Source organism: Temnothorax americanus, unplaced genomic scaffold, assembly GCF_048541705.1.
Source record: "Temnothorax americanus isolate GAGA-0224 unplaced genomic scaffold, ASM4854170v1 Scaffold3, whole genome shotgun sequence".
Lineage (NCBI taxonomy): Eukaryota > Metazoa > Arthropoda > Insecta > Hymenoptera > Formicidae > Temnothorax > Temnothorax americanus.
The window spans coordinates 718,635-744,583 of record NW_027509442.1 but is presented as its reverse complement, the minus strand read 5'-3'; the positions used below and the strand labels follow the sequence as shown (position 1 = coordinate 744,583).

Here is a 25,949-nt window from a genome sequence, read left to right as displayed (position 1 = left end):
TATATATAAAGCACAATTAAACAAGAAATTACTACTGAATATCTTTTTATTCAGTACACAATTCTTTTCTATTATATAATATTTATCAAAATTATTGGCAATAAAATAGCATCCTATTCCAATTTTCTACCAGAACTTTTACACACGCACTTACATAGATTGTCGATTTAATTGATGGAACGAACTTCATACATTCTTTCTCGTAAATTTGCATATCGACTGCATTAGCTGTGAATAAAAAACTTGAGATTGAAATAGTTTACAATCTCGTTCTAGAGTACTTACTTATTATTCACAACCAAAAGAAATCATGGAGCGTGTCTCAATGAAAAATCGATTCAGAGCTCAAGCATAGAAGATGAAATATTATTTTGCTCTTCCGTTAACCATTTCCGCTCTTTCTTTCCATTTGTTTTTGCAGCTTTTTGCAAATAAAAATAAAAATAAAAATATAAATGTCTATACTTTTATAATTTTTTAGAATATGCAACTGTTCAGATATCTAACTTAACTGATAATGTCTACATTTCTAGAATAATTTAGATTATTTATTGTTTAGAAAAAATAATTTAGAATATATTAACTACAGAATATTAATTTTAGAATATTAACTATTAGATTTTAGAATGTAAATTATATGTTTGAAACGAAGTGTACAATATCGTCGACCACGAGGCATTGAAAATCGCTATTATGACGCGATAAGTATACAACGTAAAACAAATCAGGGTACTGAACAAGTAAAAGTCATGCATGGGATTAATAACGCTAATTGTAAGAGTGCACGCGAGACTAGCTCATAAGAGCATACTTTGCAGTTTGAGAGTAGCAACGGACCTTACCAAGCTTAATACTATTTTGTAAGTGCATAGGAAATAACATGCGTATGTACTACTGAACACAGTGTGTCACTGAATAGTAAGTATTATTTATATTTTATTCCACATTATGTATATACACACATCGTGATTATTTGATAATAAGTAATTACGTAATCAATACGTTATAGCCATATGTGATTCGAATAGAAACGTTTAATGTAACGTTTAATGTAATCGTATTAATTAAGTAAATAAGACTTCCGTCTAAAATTAATAAGTTATAACTGTATAAAAATAATGTTACTTACTACGTAATATTAAAAATGTAATATTAATACGCATAATTTCGTAAGGTATTACGATTTGTATAAAAAAAGTCAATATGTATACGAATAAATATAGGGTCTATAAAAAAAAATAGTATCAAGCATGTTATGTCACTTTTCATTACACATTATCTAACAAACGTCAAAGTTTCCAAAACAAACTTCTTATAGACCCTCAGCTGATAGCAATGAAAAAAATGCGCGCGTTTTCTCAAATGTTGAGATTTATTTACCCGCATTACTTGCGTCAGATATCACTAATTGCAGAGATAAGAGCAGTTAACCACCGCATTCTCATTTATAGCGGTTAGTCGACGGTGAATCGATCAGTCGTACCGGCACGATTCTCAACGACGGCTATCGTCATGTCGAGTGATCTGGACATTGCGAAGTGCTTCGAGTTCGCGAAAGAACTCACGTTGCGAGCTGGTAAGGTAAGTCACAGCTGATGTATAAAGATAAGCGGAAAGATTGCACAATTCTGAAGATATAATTGAATGACGAAGTTGCAGCTGTGAGTATATATTTATAAATATAAAATATATTTTTCATAAGTTCAAGAATAATTTAAGATTAATTCAAGATTTTTAGATGTTGCCGTTACAGATGTGCCGTGTAAGATTAAGGTTTAAACTAAAAACCTTACATTTAAAATAAAAACTTTTAATCTAAATCTGAATTAATCTTAAATTATTCTTGAACCTATGTAAAATATATTATTGATGGTAATATCTTTCAAAATCCTTAAAACAGAATAAATTTAATATCTTATATAAATCTCCGAAAAATGATTTTAAAACATCAATGCACAAGTTAAAGTCTCACTCTTCCTAAAATCTTAGCAAGATGTATCTTTATATCAATCATTATATATATATATATATATATATATATAATAATCATAACCTTTTTAAATATAACTTTTCTTCCTTTTTTTGTATGATATATATATGTTTATGTAATTATGTATTTATTTATTTTATATTATTTATGTGCATATTATAGAGACTCAAGTGTACTTTCGAGAACGAAAAAATTGTATATGACAAAGGATATATGGATTTCGTAACAGAGCATGATCAAAAAATTGAGAAAATACTTATTGATGGCCTATCCAGGGAGTTTCCTGATCATAAGTGAGTTGTAATCGTATAAAAACGGACTACCTGAAAATCAGTAGATAACCAGACTTCAATTTAACTTAATAATTAATCCTATGATATTAAATAATCCTAAGGTCATATTATATTCTACTAATATAAAAGTGCCTTTTCATGGGCGTCAGTTGAAGCTCGAAATTAAGTTCGGGTAAGTTAGATTAGTATATAATGACGCCGATATTCTGACGCGCAATGAAAAAGGTTTTCATGCGTCAATTTTTGGAACTCGCGTCGAGATGTCAGTTGACGCTAGAAGTTGGAAAATCTGAACTTCTTCAGCGTCGACGCAGAAACAACATGACGTCACAAAATCGTCTTGACGCGCGTCAATTGACGCCCATGAAATCGCACCTTAAGGAGATTCAGTAGCTACAAAAAAATGCAGTCAGTTTCATAAAATTTTAATATGTTGTTCTGGAATGCAAAATAGAATTATGTGAATTTTTTGGGAATTTTTTACCGTCCCGTTTTGAAAAAAATCTACTCCAAAAATTTTAAAAATACAATTTTTCGAGATTTTTTTTAAAACAGGACGGTGAAAAATTCCCCAAAAATTCACATAATTCTATTTTGCATTCCAAAACAACATATTAAAATTTCATGAAACTGGCTGCATTTTTAACATAGGTTCTTATAGAAAATGACATACTGCATACCTTCAGAATGAAATAAGTGCAAGAAAAAATGCAAATAATAAAAAAAATATGCACATGTAACTTAATAATTTACAAATAAATGAGCGAAAGAAAGGGGAAAATTACCGCATATTTCGCAAAATAATTAATTATTAAAGCATAAATTGCTTGATTTTTCGTCTGCTAGACTGCAACGGTCGTGAACGACGTGAAAAGCAGCACGCACTATACACGCGGCGACCAATCAGAGCAATCCTATTCTCTCCCACTACTTCAAACGCTAGTGCGCTGTTGCCAGAATCCCCGCGTCCCACTATTCCCCCCGATGAAGCCATCGAACCTCCTTAAGGAGGCTCTTAACCCGGCTGCTCTAATCAATGTAGCAACCGAAAAATTATCATTAATAATTGGTTATAAAATTATCGGAAATTAAATAAAAAAATAAATAATGATTTTTACATAGTGTAAGAGTAAGTTATATGTTCTATTAGTGTAATATTAAAATTTATACAATAAGTCAGTTGACTACGTCAGTGCTAAAGAGCAGAACATGCGCGTGTCACAAACGTCGTCTGTAGCAGTCCTGCAGCTAAGTGAGGTGTAGCCGTGTAGCGGTGTAGCGAATGATGCGATGAAGAGATGGAGCCAAAAGAGAGATATAACGTGAGAATGGTGAGAGGGAAAATGAAAGGAAAATTCGCGAAATAAAGGTTGTCAATGCGCGAGAGATAATTATGCCGCTACCATACAGCGCAGAGAAAAGACATGTGCAAGTGAGGTTAGAAACTTCGCGCGATTTTGACGCTCGGAAGATCATTCGTCCTAACCTCTCGTACGTCATATTAAAACTACAATATCTTTTATAACTAATCGTCAACACCAAGTTTTCTTCTTATCATTAGAAAGATTATTATTTTAACTACAATTCCTTAGTTTTTGTTTACCTGGCTCGCAAACTTGCCAAGAAAATACATCACTTCCGGTAAAAATTTTAGTGTTTACCATATGCCCTGTGTTAAAAATGCGAATTTCAATACTGATATTTTACAGTTTTTATCGTCAACCTATGCTCAAGTTTGGGCATCGGTCCGTTGTGGTTCACTTTACAACATATATTAATTTCATAAAGATCGTCATATATGATCGAGGTAAGAGCCTCCTTAAGGATTAAGGATGTTCAAATATCTTACGTTTCAGGATTATCGCGGAAGAAACAATTGGGACGGGGGAAATGCCAGGATTGACTGATGCACCGACATGGTTCATCGATCCAATCGACGGAACTCACAATTTCATTCATTTGTTTCCTCATTTCTGTATATCCGTAGGTTTGACGGTTCGCAAAGAGCTCGCCCTAGGTATCATCTACAATCCATCAAATTCGGAGTTGTACACTGCGATAAAAGGCAAAGGCGCGTTCTTGAATGGAAAGCCGATTCACACTTCTAAAGTCACTGGTAATGCATGTTCAGTAGCAGAAGCGACATTATCAATCTTATATTTTTGAAGATGCCGATTTTCAAACGTGAGAGATTTTCAGAAATTCGAGAAATGCTACATTTTCCACTTTGTAAATCATCATTTCTATATAATTTGCACGAACTTTGCAATCCATCATAATTAATTTCCGTCTTGTATCTTCCCGCTTTGCAAAATTAGTGCTAATTGCATATTCCAGTCAATAACCGTTTATTTTTAACAGCAAGATTATAGATCTGGATTACCTATAATACATATTAATCACACTGTTGATTCAACAGGGGGAAGAACCGTAAAATCTCCGTGACGAATGGGAAAAGAGAGCTGTATCTAAATGCGCTTGTAAAAAGTGTTGTTCTCATTTCTTCAATTTCTTGCAGAACTGAAAAAAGCATTGGTCATGCTTGAGCCGTTCGTTTGGAAACTAGAATTAAAAGACAACAGTATACAGATACCCAGGATGAACGCCTTGGTTGAAGCGACGCACATGTAAGTGAAACGTAACTCTAGATCTAGCTAATCGTGCATTATAATTAAGTATCGAATCTGTTATCTGTTATCGTATCTGTTATCTGTTATCTGTTAACCTATTATTTTGGAAAGATCCTGTTTATGCGTTTCCTGTTGATTCAGAACCAGATGTATCGGATCAGCCGCACTCACTCTGGCGTACATAGCGCGGGGTGTAGCGGATTGCTTCTTTTTAGATACACATCTTAGAGCCTGGGATGTGGCGGCAGGAACGCTGATTTTACGCGAAGCGGGTGGAACTGTTATAGATACGAAGGGTACGGTAACACGAACGACAGATTAATAACCAAATATCACTATAGCTAAATTTTACGACTTTCCCTCCACCGATCACGAACATATGAAAATTTTCTGAAAAATTTATCTCTGAAATACTCATACTTAATTTACTACAAAGATTACAACTAAATAATATTTACAAAATTGGCTCAAATTATAAAATAATTATAAATATATATATCCATATGTATTAAAATACTTTCATTATGATGAACAAGAAAACAATTACGCTTCAAATAATCACTGTATACAATCAGAAATTTCAGATTAAATTATCAGAATCAGAAGCAGACTAAAAATCAGAATCGAAACAGCGATTTCTTGCAGAATAATATATGATTTTAAACAAAAAGAAAATAAGCGCAAGAATCGATGCTGTCCAGTTATTGAAAGATTAATTATGACCATCTTTACAGGTGGTGTTTACGATATTATGAAGCCGAATACTATCGCAGCGTCAAACGAAACTCTAGCACAAGAAATATCTAAATTAATCATCGACACTGATTTAAAAACGCAAAGGAAAAGACTCCAGAGAACCTCAGACGGAAAGCAATGACTCATGCTAATTGATTTAAGAGCTGAGTGTAAAACAGCAGGAGGTGTGTCCCAGCAACTTGTATTTATCACGTAATATGAGGAAATTACCTATAAAAATCAGTTTAGAAAAGTTTTCGTTAAAAAGTCCCATTGACGCATTTACAGTCGTTATACGAAGTCAATCCCATTGCGTTAACCAGTGTGCCATCACAATGTTGTGAATTTCGATCGATTTTCCCGTCGTTGTTTATAAATAAAACAAAATTATTGTAAAGCGCAATTTACTGTCAAATTCATTACGAACCTTTGACATCCATCGTATTAACGCACCGCGAAAGGCGCGAAGATATATTGATAATATAACAATATAACTTTTACAACAATAAAATTCGTCCCTAGAACCGTATTTTACACATCAAAACAACGTTCCGGTATATTATCGATATAATTTTTCGTTAAGGATTACGCAGCTTAAGATTAAAATTTTACACCGTACAAATTTTACAAATTTATGATGGTATTTGGTGAGTGTGATAATGTCGGTATCATCAGTACTTACAACGTACTGATATGATATAAAATGTGATATTAGATTTATAAAATGACTGCTTTAATTTGTTTTGTCACACAATGTCATAACGGGTGTGTAAATCAAATTATTTATTCAGAAACTAGAAAGGGGGAACGTAAATCATAGGTGGTACACATAATACATAAATGATTATGCGTGTTATGCAAGATTACTTATTTTTTTTGCGAGAAAATGTATAACATAGACATAACATATCTACAGATGTGTATATATATATATATATATATATATATATATATATATATATAATTTGCGCTTTACATTTAATTTATTCTTCATTTTAGTAAAACTTTTTTTCAATATTTTTCCACTTTCAATAGTTTTATACTTGATAAGATTTCTGACCGTTTAAGTAAATTAATAATAAATTTACATATGTTATTATGTAAATTTTGCGCATTAATTGCCTCGATCCATTGCTGTCATCGCAACTAAGAGAATCACGTACGCACAATAGCTACCTTACTATATCTAAAATATCGCCTGGGCTGCGAAAGATTATGTGTTATTAAAAACTTGTAATTTTTTAGATCGTTTAGAGAGTGGCTCTAAACATCGCGTAGGAAATAAACCAACGAGATAGCGTTGATCATTCTGTCCTCTTTGTAAAACAATCGCGTCGTCGGTAGACATTCACATTATCATGGTGAGTGACAGGTGCGTGCAATTAAGTATATCTCAGACCAGTATATAAAACCAAGGTCTATTTTAGAATGGCATTATTGTTATCAAGCCTACTTAGAACTTGATCCGTTCACTCGTTATCGAGATCTCAACATCTCGGGTACTCGCAACCCGTCGCGTCGCGTAAAAGAGTCACGGTCGGTCTCGCTCCGCGTGTACTTGGCGCGAGACACTACCGTGTCTCTTGATCTCATAAAGTAGACAAGACGGTATAATATCGGGCAGATATCGTATCTCTGTTTTACTACGTTTACGCGAGCGTTACTTCTGTAGTAACTTACGATAATACTTTCGCGTAAACGGGATTTTGTAGTAACTTACGATAATTTACTCCGCGTAAACGGGTGAATTATCGTAAGTTACTACAGAAGTAACGCTCGCGTAAACGTAGTATTTGTCATTCTAATCTTTCGTCATTGCGTAATATTATAATAAAAATTTCTATGAAGTTAATTACTAATAATTCCCTGTGAAAATCAATGAATATCAAATATTATTCAACCAACAATTATTTATAATTTCAAAAATTAAATTTTAAAAAGATAAAGATCCCAATGATGCTTACGATTAGTGATAAATAAAGAACTTGTTAAACGTTATGATGTTTGTAGCAATAATTAATTCTACGTTGCGCCATAAGCAATCTACACGTACTTGAAACAACAGGAAGAATATGTATCTATAATGCAATGCAATGCAATCCAATCTCTGCGCGTGACTTGACGCGAGACACTGCCGTGTCTCTTGATTTGTTGAGTTGTTTCAAAAACAGGCTGCTATTGGAAGTGTACTTTTCACGCGCTCTTAATATAAAGATATATATATACTTAATAAATACTTAATAAATATACTATGAAGTAACTCGAGAGCGTCGAATTACTCAGTGAAACATGTCACTCTTTTCAGATTTAAAGAATCACTCCAAGTAAAGAATGAATAACTCACTTTTTCGAAAAGTGAAATTTTACTCTAATTAGACTCGCAGTATTTTCATCATTCCTAGGAGTGAAATCTCACTCTTTTGGAGTAAAATTCCACTCCAAAAAAAATTTAGAGAATAGATTTTAGAATATAACTATTATATATGTGTGAAACAAAGTGTACAATATCGTCGACCACGAGGCATTGAAAATCGCTATTATGACGCGATAAGTACAATGTAAAACAAATCAGGGTACTGAACAAGTAAATAAAGTCATGCATAGGATTAATAACGCTAATTGTAAGAGTGCACGCGAGACTAGCTCATAAGAGAACATACTTTGCAGTTTAAGAGTAGCAGTGGACCTGACCAAACCTAATACTATGTTGTAAGTGCATTAAGAAATAACATGCGTGTACTGAATAGTAAGTATTATTTATATTTTATTCCGATTTTCCGATGATCTGATCAATCTGACATTCAGATTGATAAACAGCATTGTACACACATCATAATTATCTGATGATAAGTAATTGCGTAATCAATACGTTGTAGCCATATGTGATTCGAATAGAAACGTGTTTAATGTAATCGTATTAATTAAACAAATAAGACTTCTGTCTAAAATTAATAAGTTATAACTGTATAAAAATAATGTTACTCTCTCTCTCTCTCTCTCTCTCTCTCTCTCTCTCTCTCTCTCTCTCTCTCTCTCTCTCTCTCTCTTTTACTACGTATAATATTAAAAATATAATATTAATACGCATAATATTGCGTAAGGTATTACGATTTCTATAAAAAAAGTCAATATGTATACGAATAAATACAGGGAGTAAAAAAATAATATCGGGCATGTTATCTTTCTTTTTGTTACACATTATCTAAGTAACAAACGTCAAAGTTCCCAAAACAAACTTTTATGGACCTTCAGCTGATAGCAATGAGAAAAATGCGCGTGTGTTTTCTCAAATGTTGAGATTTATTTACCCGCGCATTACTTGCGTCAGATATCATCACTAATTGCAGAGATAAGAGCAGTTAACCACCGCATTCTCATTTATAGCGGTTAGTCGACGGTGAATCGATCAGTCGTACCGGCACGATTCTCAACGACGACGGCTATCATCATGTCGAGTGATCTGGACATTGCGAAGTGCTTCGAGTTCGCGAAAGAACTCACGTTGCGAGCTGGTAAGGTGAGTCACAGCTGATGCATAAAGATAAGCGGAAGGATTGCACACATCTGGAGATAAAATTGAATGACGAAGTTGCAGCTGTGGGTATATATTTATAATATATTTTTCAAATTCAGGAATAATTTAAGATTAATTCAAGATTTTTAGATGTTGCGTTACAGATGTGCCGTGTAAGCATTATTTTAAATTAATTCAGATTTAGATTAAGGTTTAAACTAAAAACTAAAAACCTTACATTTAAACTAAAAACTTTAATCTAAATCTGAATTAATCCAAAATAATTCTTACACGGCACATCTATAACGCAACATCTAAAAATCTTAAATTAATCTTAAATTATTCTTGAACCTATGTAAAATATATTATTGATGGTAATATCTTTCAAAATCCTTAAAGCAGAATAAATTTAATATCTTATATAAATCTCCTAAAAATGATTTTAAAAAATCAATGCACAAGTTAAAGTTTCACTCTTCCTAAATTTTAAGCAAGATATATATTTATATTATATATATATAATCAATATATAATAATATTAACCTTTTTAAATATAACTTTTCTTCCTTTTTTTGTATGATATATATATGTAATTATGTATTTATTTATTTCATATTATATTTATGTGCGCATATATAGAAACTCAAGTGTAGTTTCGGGGACGAAAAAGTTGGATATGACAAAACATATATGCATTTCGTAACAGAACATGATCAAAAAATTGAAAAAATACTTATTGATGGCCTATCCAGGGAGTTTCCTGATCATAAGTGAGTTGTAATCGTATAAAAACGGACTACCTGGAAATCAGTAGATAACCAGACTTCAATTTAACTTAATAATTAATCCTATGATATTAAATAATCCTAAGATCACATTATATTCTACTAATATAAGGATGTTCAAATATCTTACGTTTCAGGATTATCGCGGAAGAAACAACTGGGACGGGGGAAATGCCAGAATTGACTGATGCACCGACATGGTTCATCGATCCAATCGACGGAACCCTCAATTTCCTTCATTTGTTTCCTCATTTCTGTATATCCGTAGGTTTGACGGTTCGCAAAGAGCTCGCCCTAGGTATCATCTACAATCCATCAAATTCGGAGTTGTACACTGCGATAAAAGGCAAAGGCGCGTTCTTGAATGGAAAGCCGATTCACACTTCTAAAGTCACTGGTAATGCATGTTCAGTAGCAGAAGCGACATTATCAATCTTATATTTTTGAAAATGCCGATTTTCAAACGTGAGAGATTTTCAGAAATTCAAGAAATGCTACATTTTCCACTTTGTAAATCATCATTTCTATATAATTTGCACGAGCTTTGCAATCCATCATAATTAATTTCCGTCTTGTATCTTCCCGCTTTGCAAAATTAGTGCCAAATGCACATCCCAGTCAATAACAATTTATTTTTAACAGCAAAATTATAGATCTGGATTACCTACATGTTAATCACACTGTTGATTCAACGGGGGGAAGAACCGTAAAATCTCCGTGACGAATGGGAAAAAAGAACTGTTTCTGAATGCGCTTTGTAAGAAGTGTTGTTCTCATTGCTTCAATTTTTTTGCAGAACTGAAAGATGCATTGATCATGCTTGAGCCGTTGGTTTGGAAAGTAGAAAAAGTAAAAGACAACAATTATCAGGGACACAAAATGGACGCCTTGGTTGAAGCGACGCACATGTAAGTGAAACGTAATTCTAGATCTAGCTAATCGTGCATTATAATTAATTATCGAATCTGTTATCTGTTATCTGTTAACCTATTATTTTGGAAAGATCCTTTTTATGCGTTTCCTGTTGATTCAGAACCAGATGTATCGGATCAGCCGCACTTACTCTGGCGTACGTAGCGCATGGTGTAGCGGATTGCTTCTATTTAGATACTCATCTTAAAGCCTGGGATGTGGCGGCAGGAACGCTGATTTTACGCGAAGCGGGTGGAACTGTTATAGATACGAAGGGTACGGTAACACGAACGACAGATTAATAACCAAATATCACTATAGCTAAATTTTACGACTTTCCCTCCACCGATCACGAACATATGAAGATTTTCTGAAAAATTTATCTCTGAAATACTCATACTTAATTTACTACAAAGATTACAACTAATTAATATTAACAAAATTGGCTCAAACTATAAAATAATTATAAATAAATATATCCATATGTATTAAAATACTTTCATTATGATGAACAAGAGGACAATTACGCTTCAAATAATCACTGTATACAATCAGAAATTTCAGATTGAATTATCAGAATCAGAAGCAGAATAAAAATCAGAATCGAAACAGCGATTTCTTGCAAAATAATATATGATTTTAAACAAAAGGAAAATAAACGCAAGAATCTCGATGCTGTCCAGTTATTGAAAGATTAATTATGACCATCTTTACAGGTGGTGTTTACGATATTATGAAGCCGAATACTATCGCAGCGTCAAACGAAACTCTAGCACGAAAGATATCTAAATTAATCGCCGACACTGATTTAAAAACGCAAAGAAAAAGACTCCAGAGAGCCTGACGCAAAGCAATGACTCATGCTAATTGATTTAAGAGCTGAGTGTAAAACAGCAAGAGGTGTGTCCCAGCAACTTGTATTTATCACGTAATACGAGGAAATTACCTATAAAAATCAGTTTAGGAAAGTTTCCGTTAAAAAGTCCCATTGACGCATTTACAGTCGTTATACGAAGTCAATCCAATTGCGTTAACCATCAGTGTGCCATCACAATGTTGTGAAATGAAAATTAGCATAATCAGTATTCCTTTCGATCGATTTCCCCGTAGTTGTTTATAAATAAAACAAAATTATTGCAAAGCGCAATTTACTGTCAAATTAATTACGAACCCTTGACATCCATCGTATATTAACGCACCGCGAAGATATATTGATAACATAACAGTATAAATTTTACAAAAATAAAATTTGTTTCCTAGAACCGTATTTTACATCAAAACAACGTTCCGGTATATTATTAATATAATTTTTCGTTACAGATTACGCAGCTTAAGATTAAAATTTTACACGTTACAAATTTTACAAATTTATGGTATTTGGTGAGTGTGATAATGTCGGTATCATCAGTACTTACAACGTACTGATATGATATGAAATGTGATATTAGATTTATAAAATGACTGCTTTTTAGTTTGTTTTGTCACACAATGTTAAAACGGGTGTGTAAATCAAATTATTTATTCAGAAACTAGAAGGGGAAACGTAAATCATAAGCGGCACACGTCATAAATGATTACGCGTGTTATGCAAGATTACTTTTTTTTTTTTGCGAAAAAATTTATAAGAGACATAATTACAATACAGATATAATTTGCGCTTTATTACTACCAAAATTTACATTTTATTTATTCTTCATTTTAGTAAAACTTTTTTTAAATAGTTTTCCACTTTCAATAGTTTTATACTTAAGATAAGATTTCTGACCGGTTAAGTAAATTAATAATATTTTAATTATCGCTTTTTAAATTAATTAATCAATTTATTTAAGTGTTGAAATAATTTGGTAAGATTTTGCATATGATGCCGATATTAAGAAATAAGAAAATAGAATTAATTATTGATTTTCTAATTATTGATTTTCTAAAAAAAATCTCTAATAATTCTTTTATTGTGTAAAATAAATATTCATATATAGCTGCTCTCCACGTGTTAACGTGCATTAACGGGCATTTTTGATATATTATACTTTCGATGTATAATAATATGTATGTATGTGTACATTTGTATTGTATGGTTACTCTTTCAAACGCATTATTCAGTCCTCGTGCTTTTTTTGATTATAGCAATATATAGCTAAACAAAAAATGTTATGATGTATAATTTGTATGTTGCATATATCAAGAAAAAATTGTCGAAAAAAAGCAATAACTCCAGAATAAACGCTGATCAAGTCTTGATTTTAGTTTCTGATAAAAAATAAATACGTCTCAATATTTTAACCAGAACGTAAGATATTTGCAAAAGTGTGTTGTAATACACGGAAAAAAAATAAAGTTGCTTCAATTAAACGTCGACGTCACGGGCTGCCACGAGCATATGTATAGTTAATTCAATTGGATATTATTGTACCAAATATTTAAATTATTAAAACAATTATATCTGATGTTTTGTGTTCATTAATATTGATGTTGCATCAATAAATTTTATCTCAATAATAACGCTGATACAAAAAATGATGTTGATACAACATCATTTTTTTCCCGTGTAGATATAGTCGGAGACTAGGACGATCATCAAAGAATATTAAGTACTTGCGCAACACAAATGTGTAAGTTACAACAAGCAGGGAATCTTATAAACGATAAATGTAGGAAATGATAGAAATCAAGAATCAGAAGATATTGCAAGATAATAATCAAGATTGTAGAGAGATGATTCCCGATAATATCAGCGTATAGAAAATATTTATACGTAATCAACAATTATATGTTAATAAGGCATATGTAAAAAAAACTATCATAATTATAGATCAAGTCTCGAAAGATTCTCCTTCCGAACACACGCAATATAGTCTTTACATTTTCTAGAAATACACGAATATTATGAATAAGCTATATAATATATGTTCCGAGACATTTTCAACTATAATGAATTTAATTTAAGTTTTAAAAAACGACACACGGACACATGTAAAACCTGCGATACGATAAAAGTGAACTTAAACGACAAAGATCTGCCAAACAAAGAAAGAGAAATTTAAAATTTGAAAATATGCAAGAAGAACACGACGACTTGAGGAAAAAAATTCACGCAGAGTTCAAACGCGTTCAAAATGACAATTAACATCAAAAGTAGCCTAAACGATGATAAAGATAATGGAGCGTTAATAAAGAAACGTTTATCAGAGCGAACAAAAGTAAGTCATTTACCAGCGCGTGCAAAATCGAGTTAATTTTTTTGCGCGAGCAAAAACGACTCGAGTTTTGTACGCGGGCAAAAACGAGTCGAGTTTTCGGACGCTATGGCAAAAATGACTCTAATTTTCTTCGCGGGCAAAAACAACTCGAGTTTTCTTAGCGGGCAAAAACGAGTCGGGTTTTCTGTGCGGGCAAAAATGACTTATGTATTTGAGTCGTTCTTGCTCGGAGCTATTCTGTGATTCGCTTTTGCCCGGAACCTCAAGCAATTCGTGTTTGCGCGGAAACATTTCTAACTCACTTTTGCTCGGACCTTGCAGATAGGTCATTTTTACTCTCCGCCTGTCATATGCTTATAAGATAAAGAGGATATATTTAAAGATAAATATATAAATTTAAGTAAGCTGTTGTCTTGGGAATTATTATGAATATTTTACGAATTAAATAACGCAATCAGAGAAAAAGTACACTAAATTGTATATTAACTTTATATTAAAATTTGTGTTTGACCGCTAAACCACTCGAGGACGCGAAACTTGCAACACCTGCACTTCCCGTCGAGGAAATTAACGCGCAAAATTTACATATCTTATTATGTAAATTTTGCGCGTTAATTGCCTCGATCTATCGCTGTCTGTCATCGCAACTGAAAGAATCACGCACGCACAATAGCTACCTTACTATCTAAAATATCTCTTGGGCTGCGAAAGTTTACGTGTTATTAAAAACTTGTAATTTTTTAGATCGTTTAGAGAGTGGCTCTAAACATCGCGTGGGAAATAAACCAACGAGATAGCGTTGATCATTCTGTCCTCTTTGTAAAACAATCGCGTCGTCGGTAGACATTCACATTATCATGGTGTGTGACAGGTGCGTGCAATTAAGTACATCTCAGACAGGATATAAAATCAAGGTCTATTTTAGAATGGCATTATTGTTATCTCATAAAGTAGACAAGACGGTATAGTCTCGGGCAGATATCGTATCTCATTATACAGCAATTACATCTCGTTTTATTAGCTCATCACTGCGAACTGCGAAAAGCAACGTGAAATGTTGAAACTGTAGCGGATTTAAAACATTGTAATACCTATCATATATATGCAAACAAATAGGCATAGATAGTCGAGTTTATTTTACTTCATATTATCATGCTCTCTTGTTGACGAGTTGTAATTAGAGATTTATAATCCCCGCGAAGGGCGTCGAGCGAAAACTCTCGAGAGGAAAACCCACAGACAGAATAAGCCGGCAGAATGCGCCGATCGTCATTCTTGTGGATTGTAACTGCGACAGGCTCAACCGATCCGAGTGAAAAAGCACGAGGTGCAGAAACAAGCAACACAGTACTCGATCGCGCCTTTTCCTGACGAGGTCGAAACGGACGCACGTTCGTACCGCGCGTTCACCAAGTTGTGCGGAAATGGCACGATACGCCGAGGACGTGTACTACGAAACTGCCATTAAACTGACGCGTGAGGCTGCCCAGGTGAGCATACATCTCGCAATCTCATCTCTGATCAGAGTGAAGACTCCGCACGTGGTCACTATCGAACGAAGCGTCGCTAAGCAAACTAAAAATGCGTATTAAGCGTAACGCTATTGAGATCGCCTGTCAGTCGATGTGACATTAGAAAAACATTGCTTCATACATGGTTACATATTTGAAGATAACGCGATCAGGAAGATTGTAACATTATTATGATGTCAGATATAAAATCTCCTAGATAATTTCCTAGACCATGTTTGGAGCCGAATATATTTTACATATCATAAAGAGGCGTATCCACATTTTAAGGTTTTTAGAAATTTTACGCTGTTTGTCATTCTAATCTTTCGTCATTGCGTAATATTATTAATAAAATTTCTATAAAGTTAATTACTAATAATTCCCTGTGTCATATGTGATTCATAACTACGTAGTTATTATGAATAAAATAATTAAATAATGATTACTTGTAAAATAATACAACTAATCCCCCCCTGACGTTGGTTTTCGTAAATTTTCACAAATTTTTATTCGCTCTACAATCAGCAGAGTTGATTTATTAAAAATAATCCATGTCCACATAATTTTATCAAAATCAATGAATTTCAAATATTATTCAATTATTTGTTATTTCGAAAATTAAATTTAAAAAAGATAAAGATTCCAATGATGCTTACGATAAATAAAGAACTTGTTAAATGTTATGGTGTTTGTAGCGATAAATGATCCTACGCTGCGCCATAAGCAATTTTTCCGTACTTGAAACAACAGGAAGAATATGCAATGCAATGTAGAGTATCCAATGCAATGCAATGCAATCCAATCTAGTTGATATCGTCCCTCGAACGGCTCGAACGTATCTAGCATCGAGATATCCACCAACGGTATCCATTTCGAGGAGTATCCTATCCTCGAGACACTCTATAGATTTTCTCTAATTAACAATATACAATTATTGGCCCATTTGAAAATGCGGCTGCTATACGAAAGCGACGAAAGCGTAGATTATTTCCTCTTTTCACGCAACGGTAACGCACCCTTTCTTGTTTTTTCCTCTAATGTATAAACTTCAGTATAATGTATTTCTCGCTATATATATTCCTCGCTGCGTTAAAACGTCAGGTGATTTATAATGTGAAACATTTGAATATGTACAGGGGAGATGACAAAGATTTTAACGAAAACAATCTTTTGACATGTGAAGTATATTATAAAAGCAACACAAACGTGAAGAAAACACGCGAGAAACTTCTGTAAAATTAAAACGGAATTTCGTCGTGCAATTAGTTAAATGTCACGAATCAAGTTCGTCTCTAGTATAAATTGTACGCGTTTAAAATGTTGAAAACGCGTTTACCTCACAAATATAATAATCGTCTTGCTCATTTCACCCTTTCATCTTTCATTTATGCAATATTGGACAATCTTTCAACGATTTGATGTAACCTGTCTTAAATACGAAGTATTATTTAAGATTCTCCGGGATTCCATCAACAGTCTCAAACACATCGATGAGAAATTGGGCGATTGGGATCTCGTCACCGAGTACGACCGTAAAATAGAGAATGTTATCATCGGCGAACTCAAACGCGCATTTCCAAATCACAGGTAAATGGACATTTCTCAAACGGCGCGTGTCGTCTGACAAAAAGCAAATAATGCACGGCAAAATTAACGCAACTGCACGGTCATACACATCAGGATTATCGCGGAGGAGTCGACCGGCAAGGACCTACCGGAATTAACAGACACTCCTACGTGGATCATAGATCCCATCGATGGCACCACCAACTTCATCCATGGATTCCCGCACACGTGCGTGGTTATCGGTTTGGCCGTGAAAAAAGAAATGGTTCTTGGTATCGTGTATAATCCGATTCTCGAGCAGCTCTTTACGGCGAGGAAAGGACGAGGCGCGTTTTTGAACGGGAAACCGATCCACGTGTCTAAAGTACAAGGTAACGTAATTAGTCTCTGCAATATTTCATGAGATACGCGAATGTAAGCAAAAATGACAAGAATGTGGAGGATGATATATATGATACCGCGCTCCGCGCTTCCTGCGCAGTAGCAAAGAATTTACACTAGCCGGTCCCTCACGTCTGAACATCTTGGAACGAAAGACGGATTTAATGGTTTTATATTAATATTGTGAATGTAGGATAATCAATGTCCTGCTGCTAGAAAATACAAAAAAGATACATTGTATTTGTATAGAATGACAGGTATTATAGATCGACGCTTGTTAATAGCCGTATTGCAACATGTTGAGTATGTGGTGCGGTAATGATCCAGAGAAATCACTGCTACACTTCAGAAACGTGTCACAAGGATAAAGTTAGAAAGCGTTATTGTATATGAATGTTAATTGCCCTAATTCCGCGAATGTTAATATACACACGCCAAAACTTTGCAGACTTATCGAAAGCTTTGGTCTGCATGGAATCCGGTTTCATGAAGGTAGAGAATTTACGAGAGAAGACAATGGAGAGGATCCTAGCTGTCGTTAAAGCGGCTCAGGGGTAAGTCTCAGCTTGTGACAACCAGGCCACTTTATCAACTTGTTCCGTTTTCTCGCACTATCTATTTCACCTTGAAGCATTCGCACTCTCGGCGTGGCGGCATTAACGTTGTGTTACATCGCGCTCGGGGTCGTGGAGGCCTATCACATCGAAGGTCCCGGCATTTCGACGTGGGACATAGCCGCGGCGTCGTTGATTATTTCGGAAGCGGGAGGCGTCGTCGTAGACCGCATAACAGGTTGTGTTATTATAGCCTATGTGCTTGTTATACCTTGCCGCCATGCATGTCATTTAAACTGAGGGTCACAACGGTAGAGAAAGTAATATAAGTCGTAAGATGTATCAGTTGCATTTTAAGAAAAGATCTCACTCACGATCTTCATAAATCTTATGAAAAAAACACCTGTGCGTACAAAATTTACTTGTGCTTATTTTTATATGTATCTATGACTGTGCCATTCCAACCGTGGATTCAATTATCGCCTGTTTCGCTCCAACACGGCTACCACACATCCTTCGTATTTTTTTTTTATTTCAGGCAAACCAATCGACATTATGAAGCCACGTGCAGTAGCCGCGTGCAACGACAGGATCGCTCGCGATGTCGTTAAACTCATCCGTGAAGCTGATCAACGGGTGGAAATGAGGGCAAAATAACGCCGACAATTTTAAAATATATGTATTGACAATCTCTGTTATGATTGAACTGCTCGCAATACTTGTAGATCTCAAGTTATATCATGAATCAGAAGAAAGTAATAGACCTTTCGAAGGGGTATTATCAGTTAGACAAGTAGAAATGTATTATCTGATTTATGTAAATGTAAACGGTAATAAATCCATCTCAACTAATAAATAAAATGATTTATCTCCTCGGTTGTATTTTTACAAACCGTTTACATATCTCTTCTCGGAGCTATATATATAATAATCAATTAAAAAAAAAAAAAAATAGACAATTACATAGATACCAATGTAAATATGGAATATTTCATAATTATGTTCGCAATTAGAGACGCACGAAAGAGACGATTTTACGCGATCTGTTTTTTCCTCCACTAATAAAATCTGACCGCTTAATGACCACCGATCTGGGTGAGAAATTTGTAGCGTTCCCCGCCAGGAAAAATCCATGTCCCAGGATGTATCATCTAATTATAGAATCTACTGACGAATGCGGAAAGGACAAAAATAGCGCGATTTTCACGGAAAGTCAAGCGAAATCACGATTAGGATGTAGACCTCATCAGACTCGCTTCGGCGCTCGTGCGTAATCAACTTACGACAATGTACATCAGGTTTGCGCTGTGACGTCATATCACGAACGGCATAAAACTTTCGCGATCAGATAAGTTTCGGCCGTTCCTACCTACGACGTTCATTCGTGCATCCGACCTGGCACGTTGACAGAGTCTCGCGGTACATCAGTCAGTCGGCGCCCTGATACCGAGTCGACGAGTATTTGCAAAACCGAGTTGTGCAAGTGTTTATAAACTCCCCGATCGTTCTCTGTTCAATCGTACCAGAAAAGCAGAAACAATTGGTAAAGATGTGCGAGTTAAATAATTTGAACGAATACTACGGAATCGCCGAAAAGTTGGTTTTGTACGCAGGAAAGGTGCGTTATTATTCAAAAGAAATATGATAAGCGAAAGCTCATGTTGCGAGATAGCGCGATAGCTAGATATTCATGAGACAGCTGCCGAGTCACGAGATATTAAGATTGACTTGATTCAATCTAATTAATATTTGTTCAGTAAACATTTCGATGCAAATAAGAGAACTAAATTATCAGATATCAATTATCTGTGTTTGAGAATTTCAGTATGCTATAGACGTAACTTTTTTCAGTTGTACATTTTTTGATTCTATGGAATTAACTACTATTATATATATATATATATATATATATATATATATATATATATGCAATTCTACAAATTTGCCACTATATATATGTATGTAATAATAGTAGCAAATGTGAATTTGAGATTGAGACTAAATTATGAAATTTATTCATATTAAAGTAAATCATTATTTAAGTTTACGTTCAAAACACATACAGATTGTCAAATAATTTTCCAATTAATTTTCGTGATTTCACAATTTTATATATTTTTCTTTTTCATGCATTATAATATAGAAATTTAATATCATTATAAACGTAAAACCTATCAAGGACTCTTTTAATAGATTCATTGATTCAATTCGGGATTTTTTGTTAACAAAAATTTTGGATATATTAATTTCTGAGTTATAATTAGAAAAGAAAAACTTACCCAAAAATAACAAAACTGTATTTTTTAACTAATTTTCTCAATAGACTTCAATAGACTCTTAATTTGAAGCTTAACTATAAAGATATGCGGTACAAAAAATTGGAGGGTGGCAACAAATTATATTTTCAATTTTCACTAAAGAAAAATGAATTCCAAATTGATCATATCTCTCATTAAAAAGACTCTCGATAGTCAAATATTCATACATAGTTCACTTTTCCCGATAAAAAAAGCGATGTTGAATAATACAAGAATTTACACGAAATGTATTGAAAGAGGATTTCATCTTTTACAGATAATAGAAGATGGTATCAGTTGTAGAAAAAATGTCAAAAGTAAGGGGATTGACTGGGATCTGGTCACGGAATACGACCGCAAGATAGAAGATAAATTAATAAAACAATTGTCCATACAGTTTCCATCGCACAAGTAAGTTAGTGCAGTGATTAATAGACAGTTAACTCTTAACTGCCAATGACAAGTCAGTAACAAGGTGGCTGTAACAAGATTCAATCTTTCAGATTTATCGGAGAAGAAACGGCAGCGAAGGAAGGCTGCCTACCGCAATTGACCAATGATCCTACGTGGATAATAGACCCGATAGACGGTACCACCAACTTTGTACACCGGTTTCCACACACGTGCATCTCTTTAGCGTTATTAGTAAACAAAAGAGCGGAAATCGGAATAATATACAATCCCCTTATGAGGCAATTTTTCTCGGCGAGAAGACACTGCGGTGCCTTCCTTAATGGAAAGCCCATAAAAACCTCCGACACGAAAGGTAAGCCATTCTATACGCTTAAAATGTTTTCGTATTAGAAGCGTGCATACAATAGTATGTTTCAAGCAACGTGTAATAACACAGAAACATATGAATATAATTTTCACATATTACTACATTACTACACCTTGCTGAAAATAAGTGTAAGAAATACATCGTTTTACGGTCCAGTGGAAGGTTATCTAATATCCATTAAAACCGCAGACTAAGCTATATGTACAATACATCAGTTAATGTTGCGTCCTTCATAAAATAATCACTTTCAAACGTCAAATAGCTATAACATGTCTGTTTGCTCTGTCCACCCAAATAATTAGTTTTAATATGTAAGATACTTGGAACGTAATATATAATATGTCTATTCTTTCCAGACATATCTCAATCATTAGTGGCCATGGAACCGTGGCTCGCAAAAGATCCTCAGCATTTGACCAGCGTGTACAGCAGAATGCACGCTTTAATACAAGGCACTCATGGGTAATGTATTTTTGAAGGACATTTTAACCGTGTGTATATATGTTCCGAGCCAATTCCGAGATACTTAACAAAAACTTGCATTCATCTTTGGCATATGTAGTGTACATTGCACTATAATAATACATATATGTATATGTATAAATCAGCTCAAAGACTATTAATAACAAATAGTTTCTCTTTCAGAATAAGATCGCTAGGAACAGCAGCGCTCACATTGTGTTACGTAGCAATGGGAGCGGTGGAGGCATATCATATTGAAGGTATAGATGCTTGGGATGTTGCAGCAGGAAAACTAATAATCGAAGAAGCAGGTGGAGTTGTGATAGACACCACTGGTAAATATTACTCTTTTGTAATTTTTGCAATCCCATTTAGTAATCCCATAATTATCACGAATTTAGTTTGCCGATTATTTCGATTTTAAAACTTAATAAATTGTATTTTATCATATTTAAAAAATCTCTATTAAATACCGAAAATTTACAATTTACAGGAGGCGAACTGGATTTAATGACCCCGAGGGTTATAGCGGCATGCAATCAGCAAATTGCACAACAACTTGTGGATCTTATTAAGAAAGCTGATTCCGAGATACTTAACAAAAACTTGCATTAAATTACTGGCATATGAGTGTATGTACATTGCATATCATGTTATAACAACGCATATATACATACTATATGCAAACTTAAAAGCACAGTATTATACTAAATGTTTAAAGCTGTATTAAATTTACAAGATTTAGAAGATTGTATCTCAGGACTGATATATTATGTACTTCCTTCTTGCACTGATAGTTACTGATAGTTACTGTACATTTCAAAATAGTTATATTAGAATTAAAATAAATAATAAATGTTCTTAGTACTGATAATAAATAAATATCAAATTTATATCACATTGACTTTCAACGCACACAAACACACACACACCCACGCAAACACACGCACGACACACATTAATTCCAATCAATCAATACCATAATAAAAAACTTCTCTTCACTCTTACCTCATAATATATGCCTGTACATGCACGACTACTAACTGTATTATATGACCAAAAGGTATGGTCGAAGGCACCAGATTCCTTCTGATCTTTCCAAGAAAAAAAAAGAAAAAAAATGCACTAATAAAACGTAACTCAAAGAAAAGGAGATGGATACAGTTATCGCAGCCTATAAATCATACCTGTGGACCCATATTAGGTGGCATTTGCTGCGGGTGGGGTGGATAACTCTGCTGCTGAGGTGGCGGTTGTTGCGGCGGTTGCGACATAGGTGGTCCTCCTGGCGGGCCACCTTGATAACCTTGCGTCGGGCTGTGAGGATGATGCTGCGGCGGTCCCATCGGACTGCCCTGTGCATTGGACGGGGACGGTGCCTGTTGCGGAGGGCCCATCGGGCTAGGTGCTTGCGGTGGTGGCATGGGCGAGGACTGCGGCGAAGGGCTCGCCATATTATTACGTTCAAAAGGTTTCGGTTTATCTAAGGATCACTTCCTGAAAGTCACAACAAAATGCAAACGTTAGAATTCGTCACAACCATCTGCGAGAAATGAGATAAATCTGACTTCGCTCAAGCAATAAGTGCTCTTAATAAGTGCCAGTGTGTGGAGCACTCAACAATTCAACTACTTCAAACAGATGCACACTTAGGCGAGATAATCTCACGTTCGAAAGACAACCACAGCTCGCTCGAGGGAGTTTTTGCATCCAAGAGGCCTTACGACAGAATACTCCACTTCTCTCTTTCCCTCTCACTCTTTCCCTCTCACTCTCTCTCTCTTTCTCTCTTTCTCGTCTTTCGATGTCGAAGACGGATTGTTCTGAACTCGAGAAAGTCGAGCAGGGCGACGCACCGCGCTCGAGAACACCGCGCCGATCGCTCCGGTCACTCGGCGACAAATAAACGCGATCGTTTCTGCGGCTGGGGGCGACAAGCCGAAAGGTAAAAACCGGAGTAGTGGCTGACGAAGCGCGGTGTTCAGCGCGGTGCGCGCATCCCGTTGGAATCCAACGGTGCCGCCCGTCTCCCGGGGGGAAGCTCTACGTACCGTTCCGGACGCTCCACGTTATCGCGGCGACCAAGCCGGATTCATTGCCGCGTGTGCCACCGCACGCGCGCACTTCTTAACAGAGATGTACGGGAAACGCGCGAGAGTTTAGCTACGTTGCGCCGAACGACTCCGAGAAACGCACGCTGTCGGCCATACTTCCACTCTTGGCTCGGCCTCGGCTCTCGGCTCGCCGTAGAGGTTCGCTTCTTCGCCCACAGCCAATGGCCGAACATGGCGTTCGCGTCGCTTCCACAGCGCGAGAGCCGACGAGCGCGCGGGCCGAACAAACGCGAGCCGACCGAGGAGCTAACGGAACGTTCTCCGGCCTCCGGCGCGGCGGCGAAGATACGCATCGCAAAGTATAAATATGTAACGCGAGATTTCGAACAAGGCGGCGGTTAAACCGCGTTATCGAGTAACCGGCAGGTTAATCTTCCGTGATCCGTAGACACAATTCGAGGGCGACTCTTTGACCAAACTCCGATTTAAAGAAAACTCCGATAACCGATATTCTTCGTAACTGCACTATGTTGTACTCGCTGCACTCAAAATAGAGTAGATATGCAAGTAGACGTTGGAGAGAAAGAGAGGAACGTACAGAAAATACAAATTATAAAGCACAGCTATATTTTTATCCTTCTCTCTATCGTCCAGATATTATACTGTCTCATTGTAAGTGCAGAAAGTAAGCACCGTCAGCACCGTGGTGCAGCTGCAAAGAACAAATTTTTAGTATTTTGCTCACGCTGTCACCAGCTGCTGTCACGACTGTCACGCAATATACGCAAACGCATGCTCACGCAGCACCGCAGCGGCACTCGGCATTCGGCAGTGAGCAACACAACCACAACAAGATGGCTTTGACGAGGGAGCTCGGCGGACTGTCAACGCGGTTGTTGCGAAACAAAGCGTGTCTGTACGCCGCGGTGAGATGTTCTTCCGACAGACGTAAGTAACTGTACATGTCCACTTCAATTTGCTTCTCGTCACGCTTTCGTATAACGAAGCTGTTGCTCCGCCGATTACCGCGATGAGGTTAGGATTGCTGTTATATTATATAATTTAAATAGTCATGTGTATCGTATTTAGTGGAAAATATAGAGTAAAACTCTCGATGTAAAGACGCGTTGTAGGAACGCGTGTATGAAAACGTGTGGGGAAATCCATAAAGGAATATCGTTGGAGAATTTATCCGAATAATCACGTAGCGAGGATGAAACTGACAAAGTTCCGTATACCGTTTGCCATCAGCGCATTCATGGAACTACCTCTGGAGGCCGGGGAAATATTCGAAGAAGGATCATGACAAAATTGCCGAGAAATACAATTTGCATCCGAAGGAGTATAAGCCTTATCCAGACGACGCTGAAAAATTCACCGGTGATTATCCGCAGCTGCCCATGGTAGGACCGGCCGCTAAAGACCCGTACTATCCGTACGACATACCAGTGTACAAGAAAAATTATTGCGAGACGGTGAGTTTACGTGTGCGTGTGTGTGTACGAATTTACATACCTCTGAAATTTGTCTATCACATTCTCCAGCGTCCCCGTGTTTTCCTTTCCAGCTACACGATCAGTTTGAAATTATGGGCGAGGATCGCTTTAGTTATGGCTACAACTACAGGATCAATCTGTATGTGGGAACGGCGATATTTTTTGCAACCATGATCGCCTGCGCGACGATCACTTACTTGTTAGAACCCTATAAGACATTCATACCAAGAGTCAGTACTCGTTAATGGTTACAAATCGGTGGTTAACTAGATATTTCGGTACTTTTTATGAATACATATGTTTCAGATGGAGCAACAGATGCCGAAGAAGGGTGTAGTGCATTATACATTTGAGCCAGCAGATTCGTGAAGATGGGACAAGTAGCCTCGATTAGACAACAGATTGAAATACAGCAGTGTCTGATATAATATATGAACATATGAGTTGTAATATATGAATTAAGTATATTTATATTACAACATGTGTCTCTATTATGTTTCTGTAACATCTGAATTTTCATCACTCGTTATAAACTTTAGTTTCTTTCTTCTTTCTCTATTTGTATTATAGTCTTCAAGCTCCATTTTATGGAGAAGCAATAAATTGCTAATTAATATTTTATCAAGATTAATTAATTCAGAGGCTCCAACTCGATCCCAATTTCGTAATATTTAGCGAAATATAAAAAAAAACCTAACGTTTTCTACGATAAATGACGTTCCATAGTCCATAGTCGCAACTAAGACTTGTTTAAAAATTCTTTAAAACTCAATTTCTTTAAAAATCTTACT

At 35.5% G+C, this 25,949-nt stretch overlaps 6 protein-coding genes across 11 annotated transcripts in view; 5 read left to right on the top strand and 1 right to left on the bottom strand.

The window, feature by feature from the left end:
• The window catches only part of Brm (ATP-dependent helicase brm), a 35,653-nt gene extending 11,819 nt beyond the window's left edge, over positions 1-23,834 (bottom strand). For 2 of the 3 annotated variants that reach the window (XM_077411702.1, XM_077411704.1), the window contains exons 1-3: positions 23,660-23,834; positions 22,796-23,105; positions 22,617-22,697 (exon numbers count right to left, since the gene is read on the bottom strand). In XM_077411702.1, the coding sequence (XP_077267828.1) occupies positions 22,617-22,697; positions 22,796-23,062 (348 nt within the window). In that variant the 5' untranslated portion in view covers positions 23,063-23,105; positions 23,660-23,834. The remainder of the gene's footprint in view (positions 1-22,616; positions 22,698-22,795; positions 23,106-23,659) is intronic. The other variant, XM_077411703.1, reaches the window with a different exon arrangement.
• On the top strand, positions 772-6,051 carry LOC143900408 (inositol monophosphatase 2-like). 2 transcript variants are annotated; one of them, XM_077411721.1, is made up of 7 exons: positions 772-918; positions 1,452-1,581; positions 2,153-2,283; positions 4,140-4,399; positions 4,802-4,910; positions 5,055-5,209; positions 5,648-6,051. In XM_077411721.1, exons 2-7 carry the CDS (start codon positions 1,513-1,515, stop codon positions 5,788-5,790), a joined length of 867 nt encoding a protein of 288 aa, XP_077267847.1. In that variant the 5' UTR covers positions 772-918; positions 1,452-1,512; the 3' UTR covers positions 5,791-6,051. The 2 variants fall into 2 exon arrangements, with proteins under 2 accessions (XP_077267847.1, XP_077267848.1); XM_077411722.1 differs by lacking the exon at positions 772-918 and having other exon boundaries at positions 1,520-1,661.
• LOC143900409 (inositol monophosphatase 2-like) lies at positions 8,164-12,397 on the top strand. Of its 2 annotated transcripts, XM_077411723.1 has the most exons (7): positions 8,164-8,394; positions 9,033-9,165; positions 9,802-9,932; positions 10,085-10,344; positions 10,744-10,855; positions 10,981-11,135; positions 11,576-12,397. In XM_077411723.1, exons 2-7 carry the CDS (start codon positions 9,097-9,099, stop codon positions 11,701-11,703), a joined length of 855 nt encoding a protein of 284 aa, XP_077267849.1. In that variant the 5' UTR covers positions 8,164-8,394; positions 9,033-9,096; the 3' UTR covers positions 11,704-12,397. The 2 variants fall into 2 exon arrangements, with proteins under 2 accessions (XP_077267849.1, XP_077267850.1); XM_077411724.1 differs by lacking the exon at positions 8,164-8,394 and having other exon boundaries at positions 9,116-9,245.
• LOC143900411 (uncharacterized) lies at positions 15,346-18,892 on the top strand. Its single transcript, XM_077411726.1, has 6 exons — positions 15,346-15,546; positions 17,021-17,154; positions 17,248-17,504; positions 17,963-18,068; positions 18,146-18,306; positions 18,607-18,892. The coding sequence occupies exons 1-6, from the start codon at positions 15,481-15,483 to the stop codon at positions 18,723-18,725; spliced, it is 843 nt and encodes a 280-aa protein (XP_077267852.1). The 5' UTR covers positions 15,346-15,480; the 3' UTR covers positions 18,726-18,892.
• On the top strand, positions 19,448-22,501 carry LOC143900410 (inositol monophosphatase 1-like). Its single transcript, XM_077411725.1, has 6 exons — positions 19,448-19,686; positions 20,643-20,776; positions 20,869-21,131; positions 21,503-21,608; positions 21,792-21,943; positions 22,102-22,501. Exons 1-6 carry the CDS (start codon positions 19,618-19,620, stop codon positions 22,221-22,223), a joined length of 846 nt encoding a protein of 281 aa, XP_077267851.1. The 5' UTR covers positions 19,448-19,617; the 3' UTR covers positions 22,224-22,501.
• Positions 23,290-25,779, top strand: Nd-ashi (NADH:ubiquinone oxidoreductase subunit ASHI). 2 transcript variants are annotated; one of them, XM_077411728.1, is made up of 5 exons: positions 23,290-23,294; positions 24,505-24,610; positions 24,914-25,137; positions 25,230-25,388; positions 25,465-25,779. In XM_077411728.1, the coding sequence occupies exons 2-5, from the start codon at positions 24,517-24,519 to the stop codon at positions 25,525-25,527; spliced, it is 540 nt and encodes a 179-aa protein (XP_077267854.1). In that variant the 5' UTR covers positions 23,290-23,294; positions 24,505-24,516; the 3' UTR covers positions 25,528-25,779. The 2 variants fall into 2 exon arrangements, with proteins under 2 accessions (XP_077267854.1, XP_077267853.1); XM_077411727.1 differs by lacking the exon at positions 23,290-23,294 and adding an exon at positions 24,209-24,347 and having other exon boundaries at positions 24,419-24,610.
• The last annotated feature ends 170 nt before the right edge of the window (positions 25,780-25,949 follow it).

What these genes read in the sequence shown, in the direction of transcription:
- LOC143900408 (XM_077411721.1), top strand. Translation starts at nt 1,513, where the DNA reads ATGTCGAGTGATCTGGACATTGCGAAGTGCTTCGAGTTCGCGAAAGAA. An exon ending in AGGGAGTTTCCTGATCATAA is followed by an intron (nt 2,284 to 4,139) that starts GTGAGTTGTAAT and finishes CTTACGTTTCAG; the next exon opens with GATTATCGCGGAAGAAACAA. An exon ending in AACTGTTATAGATACGAAGG is followed by an intron (nt 5,210 to 5,647) that starts GTACGGTAACAC and finishes CCATCTTTACAG; the next exon opens with GTGGTGTTTACGATATTATG.
- LOC143900409 (XM_077411723.1), top strand. Translation starts at nt 9,097, where the DNA reads ATGTCGAGTGATCTGGACATTGCGAAGTGCTTCGAGTTCGCGAAAGAA. An exon ending in TCACACTTCTAAAGTCACTG is followed by an intron (nt 10,345 to 10,743) that starts GTAATGCATGTT and finishes ATTTTTTTGCAG; the next exon opens with AACTGAAAGATGCATTGATC. An exon ending in TTGGTTGAAGCGACGCACAT is followed by an intron (nt 10,856 to 10,980) that starts GTAAGTGAAACG and finishes CTGTTGATTCAG; the next exon opens with AACCAGATGTATCGGATCAG.
- LOC143900411 (XM_077411726.1), top strand. Translation starts at nt 15,481, where the DNA reads ATGGCACGATACGCCGAGGACGTGTACTACGAAACTGCCATTAAACTG. An exon ending in CGCGCATTTCCAAATCACAG is followed by an intron (nt 17,155 to 17,247) that starts GTAAATGGACAT and finishes CATACACATCAG; the next exon opens with GATTATCGCGGAGGAGTCGA. An exon ending in GTCGTTAAAGCGGCTCAGGG is followed by an intron (nt 18,069 to 18,145) that starts GTAAGTCTCAGC and finishes TTCACCTTGAAG; the next exon opens with CATTCGCACTCTCGGCGTGG.
- LOC143900410 (XM_077411725.1), top strand. Translation starts at nt 19,618, where the DNA reads ATGTGCGAGTTAAATAATTTGAACGAATACTACGGAATCGCCGAAAAG. An exon ending in ATACAGTTTCCATCGCACAA is followed by an intron (nt 20,777 to 20,868) that starts GTAAGTTAGTGC and finishes TCAATCTTTCAG; the next exon opens with ATTTATCGGAGAAGAAACGG. An exon ending in AAAAACCTCCGACACGAAAG is followed by an intron (nt 21,132 to 21,502) that starts GTAAGCCATTCT and finishes TATTCTTTCCAG; the next exon opens with ACATATCTCAATCATTAGTG.
- Nd-ashi (XM_077411727.1), top strand. Translation starts at nt 24,224, where the DNA reads ATGCAAGTAGACGTTGGAGAGAAAGAGAGGAACGTACAGAAAATACAA. An exon ending in TCTCATTGTAAGTGCAGAAA is followed by an intron (nt 24,348 to 24,418) that starts GTAAGCACCGTC and finishes CGCTGTCACCAG; the next exon opens with CTGCTGTCACGACTGTCACG. An exon ending in GAGATGTTCTTCCGACAGAC is followed by an intron (nt 24,611 to 24,913) that starts GTAAGTAACTGT and finishes GTTTGCCATCAG; the next exon opens with CGCATTCATGGAACTACCTC.